The sequence below is a fragment of the Solanum tuberosum genome, unplaced genomic scaffold (assembly GCF_000226075.1).
Source record: "Solanum tuberosum cultivar DM 1-3 516 R44 unplaced genomic scaffold, SolTub_3.0 scf00052, whole genome shotgun sequence".
NCBI classification, from domain to species: Eukaryota; Viridiplantae; Streptophyta; class Magnoliopsida; order Solanales; family Solanaceae; genus Solanum; species Solanum tuberosum.
This window is the reverse complement of record NW_006238977.1, coordinates 852,764-865,143: the sequence shown is the minus strand read 5'-3', so window position 1 is coordinate 865,143 and position 12,380 is coordinate 852,764. Positions and strand designations below refer to the sequence as shown.

Below are 12,380 nucleotides of genomic sequence, written 5' to 3'. Positions count from 1 at the left end.
TATGGAAAAATTAGATGGACTTGGATGGGAAGAGTCATTATACAGTACATGTGTTAGTATATTTTGTGAAAGTGTCTGCTACAAAAAAACATGAATGACGTTAGAGGTTCACAAGTTAGAGAATTGGATTAAGGTTATTGGAAAAAAGATAAGAATTCTTTAGTTTTTCTAATTAGCCAAAATATATGTTAGGTGTTGATAATGTGATACCTTATTTATTATTTTTCGACTAGTATCTATCATACTTACTGAACTTTTTGATATTATATTGTGCCTATAAAATATTTTTTATTCATGATTTTTTTTATGTTATGCTTGATGATTATGATTTTTTTTTAATCAAAAAGTAATATTTTTTATTGAAATGAATTTTTTATAACATTTTATTAATATAATGTTTGATTTCATATGCACATTCAGATATTGAAAACAAACAATAATCATTCAGTGTTCAGATTTGGAGACCACATCTTACTATTCAGATGTATATTCAGATCTAGACACCTAGCTCTTAATGCAAATCTTAATATTCAGACGTGTATTCAGATACAGAGGTCTTAATCTTAATGAAAACAAATGAGGCCTTAGCCCCCTCACATTCCACGAGATAATGTATATTTTCATTGAGAAACACAGCTAGCTTCCCTCCCCTTATTCCTCGGCTCGCCATCTTTGAATTTAACTCCGAATTGAAGAAGATTCTTCACTTCAGAGTGGCCCCTAGGTTTAGGGGATGTTGGTTCAGCATTATTGATTTTTCCCGTCTTTTTTATCGAGCTTCAATAACAAAGACCATACATACTTCATCTTCAAACCCCTAAAATCCACACCAAACTGTTTGCTGAGTTGCATAATCTTTTGTTTCACCCATAGGGAAGCCTCCTCCTATGCTATTTGCACTTGAACTTTCAGAGGTTGTATATCCTCTCCATTGGCCACTGGTCCAACTGTTGAAATTGATCCACATGCAATAAATTGTTCTCTCTGTATTGTCTACCTCCATGCGTCTTGCCCCCAAGTGATCATTTGTGTTGTCGTCTACTCCACAAAATTTGATTATTTGAGAATTGCATGTGGAATTGATATCTAGGTTGTGTATTTTCTCCTCACTCCTCTACTGCCAGCTACAAATTGTGTTCAATGGAACATTGCATATATGCTCTATTTCAGTGTTAAGAGGGTCGAAACAACGGGGTTTAGTTCATATGAAAATACAACAATTTGGCCCCATATCTTTCCTTGTGGCCTGGAGCTTTAAAGATAGGCCCACAACAAAGGTAAGGTTTCTGTAACTCTTATCATTTGCTTCCTCTAATATTTTCAATTGGGTCAGCCCACTATCAATAGAAGGCCAAAAATCTTTCCTTTTTAAAATATCAAAGACTACTCTCCCTCACGTGCCTGCGTCTCCTTCCCCCAAGAAGATCTGATTAGATTTTTTCCCTTTTCGGCATTCGTGTGATCTGCGATGTCAGCACCATAGTAATCAACCCTGCACCGTAGATTGAAGCTCTCAATTACCTGACGGTTTCTCATAACAATCTGACCATTTTCTCCAACAACCACCCTCATCGGAGTTTCATTCCAGATAGGTATGATGAAGACCAAACCCTTGTCTTCTATTATTATTTTTGTTGGTACATTACTACCCACTCCTTTTATCTTCAACCTTGCCCATTTGAGATGGTTCTTCAGTGATGTTTCTCCTTTGTTTGTAGCCATCCACCACATTGGTCTCCAATGATTGGTCCCCAATGGCTTTGGAAGTTTTCTCTAATCAGAGGTGTAACAAGTGCCCCATAGCTCTGATCCATGTCCAACCTTTCCCTTGAATGTCCGTGCAATAATCGCTGACCACCACTCCAAGAAGATTTTCTCCTTTGTCCAAGCCCATGTTCCTTGCATAACATGCTCTGCCATATGTTTGTTTGGAAACTCAAAGAGGAAAAAAGAGTCTGTCATCTCATAGATGTTCACTCCAAAGGGGTTCTTCCAAGTCGAAATGACCCATCGTCTTAAATCATAAAGAGTTGGCATGTCCTTCAAATCACTTCTGAAAGGGAAACACATCTGGCTAATATAATCCATTCTCAATGGAAACATTACGTCGTTCTACAACAATTTTTCTGTTGCTTGTATTAACCAGAGCTTCCTTTTGATCATTTGACTGCCACTTGCAATCTTTAAGGTAGCTACATGTGGTATTTTAGGATCTGCCTTTCTGAGGAAGTTTGTAATAAATAGATTTGTGTCTTCCTTAATGAATCTATCAATCTTAAATGCAATATCCTTCCACCCTACATTAAATGCAACTTCTGGAAGAATAATCACAGATCTGTTGTCTCCCTGAACTGAAACGATAGTGATAAATCTGTCATGCTTGTTGCTTTCCCTTGAGCAAAAGTATAAGCAATGTCGCTCCTTGGTTTTCCCAGTGTTTAGGGAAGCGAGAAGTGGAAAAAAGTGACGAGAGCTCGCTTCAATGAAGCAAGAAGCTTGACGCAAAGTAGATGACATTGCAAATCAGAACAAAAAAAATAGAGCACAGAGAAAGATATACAAATCAGGAAAAAAAACAGAGAAACAGAAAGAGAAGAGAAGAGAAGAAGAAAATTACGTTGCGTTGCGGCAGCCACATGAGTCGCCACAGCAGTCACACAATGGAGGGAAATGTTTGGAAAAGCTTACCGTGAGTATTTTTACAGAATTTTTTTTTAAAAACCTAGTTAACACTTAAGCAAGCTTTTTCACGCTTTAAATAAAAGCACACTTCTCCCGCATCGCTCCAAGGCATTAAAGTGACAGGTTGTCGCTTCGCGGTTAAAGCGAGCACTTCGTCGCTTTTAATGACACTGGATTTCCATATTCTTGGTTGAGATTCATTGTCTCGAGAAGCTTCCTGAAGGACAAAGCATATCCACTCCATAATCTTGCCAATGAAAGTGGTTCTACGCATCAAATTACGGCATCATTCCACTCAATCAAACCATAGTTCAGACCTTGATTAAAGTCTAGTGATTTCATAAGACTTAAACCCTGCTGAAAAGTACATTCGATTCTCCCCCATTGTAAAAGAGTCTGAATGTCCACCAGAAATATGATATGAAAAAAGAGACGAAGAAATGGAGAAAGAGGAAAGAAAATATTTGCAGTAATCATAGTGGGTGAAAAATGTGCTACCAGGAAGGTCAAACTCCGGAAAGAGCGCAAATCTACAATCATAGGAAATAGGGAAGAGACAACTCGGGAAATGTGCTGGGAGCATTTCTAAGTTACATTTCTTAGTGCCATTAAGTTCCCCCATACTTCCTTTTGGTGTACCATTCCTCCTTGTATAAAATATTAGGTAACCCATATCTTTTTGTAGGTTCTCTTTTTTTGGTATACCACTTGTATACATGCTTTTTTTACCCGAACATTCAATAAGATGTTGTGCCCCTTGTTCTAATTTAAGTGTCTTAATTTGACTAGGCAACGGTGTTTAAAAAAATAAGAATCTAGTGCTCTTAAACTAAAGATATGTGTAATGTACCAAAATGCCCTTTGAATCATGTGGTCTTAAACAAGCTATGCAGAATGCTGGAATCTGAGAGTTACCAAATATAGAAAGAGACATTCCTTTGAAACAAACTAAAACTGAAATGGAGGGATTATTACTTTTATCAGAATAAAGCATCAAATTCATATGTACCACAAATGAAGCAGGAATGTGTAACCAATTGAATAACAAACGAGAGTACCTCTTTGAGATCAACCCATTCCCAAGTTTCATTTGGTGTATTCATATCATACACCAAAGCATGCCGACCCTAAACAAGGAAAATGCAAGTCATGTAAGTTTGAAATTCACAGCACAAGCAATTTGCTTGTGTAACGTAAAAGAAATGCAAGACCTAAAGGTCCCTAATTTATAAATAGCATGTATTTAGTTCACGGAACAGCATATCCATTGTAATAATTTGCTTGTTTATCCACTACTATATTAGTTTTAAAACAACCAGCAACTAAAGCAACTTCTGATTTAAGAGATATATTAGAAACTAAAAGCAACATAATCAAGTTTCAAGAAAAAAACTTTCCAAAATATTAGGATTGCACTGAAAAGTTTTAACTAAACAAGCCCTGCCCTCAACCCCCTATACCCAGAAAAGGAAGGTTAAGGCAATAGCAAAAAATCTAAAGTGTGATAAGTTCCATCGAAGTAGAAAAAGTTCTATTTAGAAGAACCAAATTGAGAAGGAACAATAAAACATTCCAAATAAAAAATTTAGCACATAGGGAAATCTTGAGAACTCATTGCCTCTTGCATTCACTCCTCCTTTCTCTAAATCTTGAGGCTGAAAGAATAGGTAATTCATCTCACTCTCTTGCATTGTGTCTGAGTTCAACCTTAAACTACACTCCCTTCAAAAAGAAAAGGACAGTTTTGGCAGGCAAAGAGAGCTATATTGGCAGGCTAGTAACACTCGGAAATCATGATAGCTTCTGATGACCATTTTTAACATCAGTATGGTGACAGATAATGCACCCTTTCCCTATTTATGCACATATATTGAATAACCTCCAACATACTAATTAAATCCAGAACATACATCAACAGCACTGTAGTCAGTTATAATGGCCTCGTAGAAGTTGTTGTCATCTGGCCACCTAGTCATCACTCTTCTCCCAATCAGGGGATCGCGCGGTCTTTCAGCAAGTTCACCAGAACGAAGAGCACTTGAAGAACCAGGAGCAGCCTGCTGATAATGAACAGGCCTTGAAGAGGAGAACACTTGCTGTCCCTATTGAGAAGATAGAATGTATAACAAGTTAAAAGATACATCGATATGACAACGATATCTATACCTTTGATAATAGGAAGATAGCTTCATTAGTTATCAAGAAAACTTACAGGTCTAGACCTAAATCCTCCATTTCCTGGTGCTGCTCCCCATTTTGCACCTGGAGTAGTAGGTTGCGTGCTCGCTGCAATTGTCTGATGGTGCAAGGACTCCAACGGGGTACCAAGTGGCATTATCACAGATTGTGACATTTTTGGCCTCTTTCTTGATCCAGAAACTGTTGGACTGGGGAGTTGATCATGAACAGGTTGGTTTCCATTGGTCTTTCTCCACTCCCTGATACTATGAATACGGTTATCGGCATTGACCTTGGTCAGTAGGTCTCTGTGCTCATCGTCTGACACTCTCAGCTCTTTCCTGAGTTCTGTTATCAAGCTTTCCTTTTCCTGAATATTACAGACTTCTCAAAAGAATGTTATACAATTATAGACAACGAAAACTACTGAATGTAAATGTTTTATACCCATGTAAGAGCATCAGACTGTGCTTTGAAAGCTCGAAGGATTGCACCATAGGCATCCTGCTCAAGGTTGTGAATTTCGACTTCCATATCAACATACATCCTTTGGTATGGGGCTGAACTTATACTAGACCTACCGTTTCCACCTATAATACTTCCTGCAGGGGCTCGATTATATTGTGATTGAGGCCGATCATCATCAGTACCTATATTAATTGCAAAACAAGAGAAAACACCATTGAACTGGAGGTAGTTTTCATTAAGTAAAAAATGAATCTGTAAAATCAGTTACTTAAAAAGAATGCTTAGCAGCCCTTCCTTCTCCACAGGCACAGTAAAAAGGTTGGTTAACATATTTGGTCTTTACGGTAAAACATTACCTAACCAAATGCTTAATATGTCATTATGGTAAGATATTACCTAAATAAATGCTAACTGCACTATTTACTTTAATGATATCTACATGGAGAGGGAGGGGAGCAAATTTAGATGTGTGCAGCGCAAAGAGTTGGTTACAAACCTCACCTAGATTTATATCCGAGATGCTAATAGTGCATCTTTTGATTGGCCCAGGCAGACACTGTAAGCAACACAATAAGCATACAAAATATTTTTTTGATGACATTATAAGCATACAAAATATAAAACTCATTTTTCTGTAAGAATGTGACAAGAGACATTAAAGGGCAACAAAGTTGTCTTTTATTGCACGTCACAATGGAAAAAAGTTTGTCAAATTGTCGAAAACTTATTATGGAAAGACACATTTGAAATAGAGAAGGGAACTCCAAATAATTTTTGTAATCATAATCGTATACAAGAGATATAGCAGTAAAAAGTCCATGGTTGAAAATATTGATCATCAAAAAAAAAATAGAGTAAATGGACAACTAATATAACAAGATAAGTCACAAGTGCCCACACCCACAAGTCAATTTTGCATTTAGCATCTTCTCAACTTTCTAATTTTGATGATAACAGATTAACAGTAAGATTTATTCCCTTTACTATCTTCATTGCAAGTGTTTCTATATTTTTTAAGGTGACAAAACTACAAACACAAAGCTTCCAAACTCCATTGCTACACCGACCACAACATGATCGGTGAAAAAACTCCGCTACGCAAGAAAGCATAAAATTTAGTTCGCAAGCCTTATATTCAACCTCCTCCGGCCAAGCCCATCCCCAACAGTTCCCCAATATTTCATGCGTTAGCTACCTAAGTTCCGCGGACTCTTCATTTTTGTTGTCGACACGACACGCGGACACGGTGTGGGTGAATGATTCCTGTGAGGTTCAGTAAACCCACATCAGATACTTTGACCATAGTCGATGGACAAATTTGGGGAGGATTGAGATTTTGATTTCTCTAAATAAAAAATAAAAACAGATTTTAGACGTGGGAAATGACATACCTTCAATCTTTTTTAGCTTTTTCTCTTGGTCAATTTTGTTATTTATAATGTTTTCTTTCTCATAGAAAAGAGGGATTCTAAATTAATTATTAGCATGTTGCTTTTTGACAATTAATTTATGTTTTTTAACACTCATCTTGGAGAATGAAAAATTGAATTCTACAACATATGTAAGTTTTCCACAAAATATCTTTATAGTTCTATTTTTATAATTTTGCATTTTTTAGCCCAATCTCAGTGCACTCATATTAGTGTTGTCAAAGGAGCGCTTAAGCCCTGTAGCGAGGCTCAAAACGTGTTGAGAGCTTCGCCTCGCTTTATGTGCGCTCCAGTGTCGTCATAAAGGTCCTAAGACATATTTATCCTTGTCAATGAGACTCTTCTAAAGAGGTGACACTAAACAATTGATATTTCACTTTATCTTAATCTTTTTTCAATTTCTTTGTACATATATTTGTCATTCATGCTTATAATTAATAATCTTTGCGCCTTTTTCCATTAAAGTCCACCCTTTATTTATGCTTTGCGCTTAAAGTCCCAATGGACCTTAGAGCTTTTTTGCATTTTTCGCCTTTGATAACAGTAACACTGACACATATCCCTACCTAGATCCATACCCCGAATCTTAAAATTAAAATTTTGCCAAATCCAACCCTTGGATCCGCATCCGTGTCGGATATTTGCACCCGGGTCCAAGCAACTTAGTATATAAGCAGGAGATTTGGAGCCTAAAAAATGGGTGGGCAATTATAGATGGCGTTTATTACATATTTCCTTAAATCCATTGTTTATTAAAAGCAAACTTGCCAAAAAAATGACAAGGTTCATGGGACTTGAAGGGAGAAGTGAGGTGCACAATTTATGTCAAATTAAAAATATCAAACATATAAAGATTTAGTAATATAATAATCAATTTCAACTAAATTTACTAATTTTAGCATCCAATATACAACAATGTAGATATTAAGCTAACTCTCAAAGTTGGGCTTCAAAAGACAGATCTTGTCGGGACCACTTTGTGCACCAACTCATGCAGCGATCACTCCTCAGTTCGCATCGCTTAAGTGAAGAAATGATAGCTTTTATTAACGCAATTTAAACCTAGACTTGAGAAGAGAAGAGAAAATGAAAGCAAGAACAGATAGCCTTATTTTCTCCAACTAATTCAGAATAAAACCTCCACAGATGGTAAAAAATCGGCAGAATATATAACATGGTCAATGGGGTGATAATACTATCTCTATGAGTATCGAAAGAAAAAGAAGACGATAAAGTGGCATTAGTGAAGAAGAGCATGCTGTAAAATCCATTAGTTTGCATTCTCAGATTTAACCCCATCCCACCTCTTTTAAAGGAGAATAAAATAATGGAAAAGGACAGGAATTGACCATTGACCTCATGCTTGGAAACTATACAAGGGAATGAAAATGAAAGAGAAAAGTAGGAAATCAAAGACTTGATTTTTCCAGAAAGAAAAAATGTCACGATACACATTTGCTTTTCAGCAAGCTAGATGTATCAGGATATCTTGATACAAATTTTCTTAAACTAAAGATTCCATGTATTGAGTTTAGAACAAAAAAATCAACTCAAATCAGCACTCTTCACCATTATTTTGAACACATAAAGAGGCATAACGAGCAGACAAAAATAAGAAAATCTCGCCTAACCATTCAAACTAAGGCAAAAACGAATTCCAAACAGCATAAAGCATTTTTACAACATAAGAGAAAAGCCCTAGTTTCATTGTCCATAGTTTTCAGAACAAATTTACAGAATACAAATCCCTTTATGGGAAACCCAAAATATGAAATCTTAAACAGAATGAGTACACAATTACATATGATTGATCTTCTGTTCCAACTCTGGAGGGTTTAGGGCAATTGGCAAAACCCTAAATTTACATAAATAGACAAGAATTGTAGCAAATTGAGGGACTTACCGCTGCTTTCTAAAAGCCCATAGTCCATACACCGGATCTTCAAACTATATTAATCTCAGAATTCGACAAATTAAATGAAATGAAACGGCTTTCTGATGCAGAAAAGATTGTTGTTTTTTTTAATGCCCTTGCCACCTGCGTCAATACATATAGATATAGAGAGAGAGAGACAAAGAAATAAGGAAAGTAAAAACAAGCAGAGTTTCGACGAATAATTAAGGACCGACAAGAGGGAATTGGGCTCAAATGAAAGAATACAACATTCAAAGGGATGGGAATTTATACACCACTTTGTTTGGCTAAATAAATAAAAGAAAAAATGTACCATTAGGAAACTCAAATTATAGGGGAAAGGGTCAAAAATATCCCTTAATTTTATTTTATCAGTTGACTATACTCCTACCACTAAAGTAAAGCTATTTATACCCTCGTCGTCACTAATTTCACCATTTATACCCCTCAATTGACGAAAATACCCAAATTGACTCAAATTAACCCAATTTTTAAAAAAGACTCATTCCATATTTTAAACCCGCTGCCCACAGTATAGCCCGTATAACCCATTCTCCTTTTACCCATTTTTTCAATTTTTTCCATATAACCCATTCCCCTTTTCCCGATAAATCATTTGTGTTTCCATGGTGAATTTGTTTGACATAATCTGTTTCATTTTATTGAACCCTTTATTTGTCATAATCAAGTAATGACCTGAATCATGACCCAAATAAGAAACATGCATCCAAGTTAACCCAACAATGCTCCAGAAAGCATATGAATCAAGAAACTATCACTAAAAATTACACCATAGAAGGTCAAGAAAAGCAAAAACTCAGTAAAACATAATGAATACATAACCCCATGACCCTTTTTCTCAAACAATCTAGCTTTAGCAAAGTCAACACAAAGCTTTCTATAATCCCTTGATACCTCAAAAACTTGATTATCTTCTAAATAACAACCAGTAAAGAAGGTATCAAGATGTTTCCAAGCAGTACCTGGATGAAAAGCAATGAATGCATCAGTTTCTTCTTGTCCAGCAAGATTAAGTAAAGGGATATCCCCACTAGGGTGTTGCTTAATCCAATCAGTCACATTAAATGGGTAAGCGAAATGAAGAACAATCGAGGAGAGGTTAATGGGTAAAGGGAAATGGGTTATATGGAAAAATTTGAAAGAAAGGGTAAAAGGGGAATGGGTTATACTATGGGGCAATGGGTTTAAAATATGGAATGGGTCTTTTTTTTAAAATTTGGGTTAATTTGAGTCAATTTGGGAATTTTCGTCAATTGAGGGGTATAAATGAAGAAATTAGTGACGGCGATGGTATAAATAACTTTGTTTTAACGGTAGGGGTATAGTCAACTAATAAAACAAAGTTGCGGGGTATTTTTTACTCTTTTCCCCAAATTATATGGTGTTCTCTACCAAGAAAAATTTAAGAATGACTTTCTCTTTTTATTTTCTTTTTTTAACTTGAGAATAATAGTTGCCACAATTTCTATTATTGTCTTTGTTCTTTGGGTGATCACTCTTTATGCAAAATAAAGTACAAACATCTCTTTTTGTTAATCAATTATAATTCAAATACATTTCAATCAAAATAAAGTAGTCAAAGTTTTAACTTCTAAACACTTAGTTTATACTAATACTAGGTTGCCTATTTGTTAGTATTTTAATAATGTATATATGTTATTTATGTAACTATATACTTCGGTATGGTATTCAGTATGTTATATCTAAGTACCAAATATTGTACTGAATACCAAAAAACATAAAAATGTATATCATATACCACACCAAATATCATAATGTCAAAACCATGGTATTAAAATTTTGGCTTAAGTCATCTGCGGCCCCTTAAAGTTGTCCGCATAATTCATTTAGACACTTCAACTAGGACTAGTACCTATTGAACACTTTTATTGTTCAGAATAAGTACCTATTTGACACTTTTCACTGACATGGCAAGGAAGGTGTAATACACATCCATTCAGCGCGTCAGAACGTATTTTTGTTTTTTTTTTAAAAAAAATCTCTCTCTTCTTCCTTAGCCATAACTTCTTCCAAAACCAGTACCATCTCCGCCGTTGCCGCCGATGTTGCCACCACCACCTTCCACCCTTTTCTTTTCTCCTGCCTCCTCTTCCTTTCCCTCCCCCTCACCTCTATCGTATTCAACTGGGAAAACACCATTACGATTTCCTTCTCCATTTTCTTTAAATTTGTTGGATATTGTGATCTTATTTACTGAAAAAAATAGAGACTCATACAATGACTACTCTGTTTCTTCTTCCATTTTTTTTCTTATTGAAAAATATATCTAACAAATCAGATTTAAAATAAAAAAACGAATCACCTCTCCTTCCTCCTTTCTCTGTGTATTGCTTAGATGATTATGTAGTCAATGATTTTATTGATATCTAAAATTATAAATGGTTCATATTTTGTAAGTTCATGTATTGATTAATTTTTATGTATATGTAATTTGCTATTTTCAACTTTAAAAAAATGATCTGAAAAAAATTAGTGGATTAAGTGGATTTGAAGGTGACGACGGCTATGGTGGAGGACGGGGATATGGTGACGACGACTATGGTTGATAGTAAATTTGTCTCTACTTCATATAAATTCTCAATGCATCATTGGACATTGCAACAAGTTGCTTGATCTGTAGCTGGGTGGGTGGCAACTTTAAATTTTTCTTTTTTCTTTTTTCTCCGTCAAAATGCCACATGTACGTCATTGATTTGTCAATTTTCTACGTCATCGTGAGTGTATTACACACATTTCATACTTTAGCTGATTGTCAAAAAAGTGTTCAAAAGGTTCAAATCTGAATTAGTAGAGGTGTTCAATAGGTACAAGTCCTAGTTGAGGTGTCTAAGTGAATTATGCGGACAACTTTAAGGGGCCGTCGATGACTTAAGCCTAAAAATTTTGGTATGATATGGTATTTCGGTATGTACCATACCATGTCCACCCTTATGTAAATAACATTAGGCAAGCCCTACACGACAAAATTTATATGTTTAATTATTTTTTTGTTCAAGTCTACCCGTCTGTTAGGATGCCTCAGCTGCACACATCACTGCATTTCCACTTGACACCTATCGCAATGATAAACGACTCGTCTCGCCGTGACCTTCTCTTGAATTCACAAAACAACTTATGTCGCTCCATCCTCACAGGGGCAGAGAACCCATCATTGTCTCGGTTGTGCTACTGGAAGATCTGGGGAAGTTGGAATATGAGAGCACTCTTCTTGGGGTGGGCTTACTACTAAGATGCTTTCAGCAGTTATCTGCTCCGCACTTGGCTACCCAACGTTTACCGTGGGTATGATAACTGGTACACTAAAGGTGCGTCCTTTCTTGTCCTCTCGTACAATGGAAAGATCCTCTCAACGCTCTAACGCCCTCACCAGATATGGACCTAACTATCTCACGACGTTCTGAACCCAGCTCACGTACCTCTTTAGCGGGCAAACAATCCAACCCTTGGAACATACTACAACCCTAGGTGGCGAAGACCCGACATCGAAGTGTCAATCCTTCTCGTCGATATAAGATCTCAGGGAAGATCAGTATGTTATCTCTAGAGTAACTTTTATCAGTTGAGTGATGGCCCTTCCACTCGACACCATCGAATCACTAAGGCCGACTTTCATCCCTGCTCGATGGGTGGGTTTAGCAGTCAAACTCCTTTCTGCCTTTGCACTT

At 36.2% G+C, this 12,380-nt stretch overlaps 1 protein-coding gene across 3 annotated transcripts in view; it reads right to left on the bottom strand.

Moving 5' to 3' along the window:
• LOC102591642 (protein EMSY-LIKE 3-like) overlaps positions 1–8,925 on the bottom strand; it is a 20,567-nt gene extending 11,642 nt beyond the window's left edge. For 2 of the 3 annotated variants that reach the window (XM_006343971.2, XM_006343972.2), the window contains exons 1-5: positions 8,662–8,925; positions 5,308–5,510; positions 4,895–5,230; positions 4,593–4,784; positions 3,741–3,809 (exon numbers count right to left, since the gene is read on the bottom strand). In XM_006343971.2, coding sequence (XP_006344033.1) covers positions 3,741–3,809; positions 4,593–4,784; positions 4,895–5,230; positions 5,308–5,510; positions 8,662–8,689 — 828 coding nt within the window. In that variant the 5' untranslated portion in view covers positions 8,690–8,925. Of the gene's footprint in view, positions 1–3,740; positions 3,810–4,592; positions 4,785–4,894; positions 5,231–5,307; positions 5,511–5,829; positions 5,885–8,661 lie in introns of all 3 variants that reach the window. The other variant, XM_006343973.2, reaches the window with a different exon arrangement.
• Between the last annotated feature and the right edge of the window lie 3,455 nt (positions 8,926–12,380).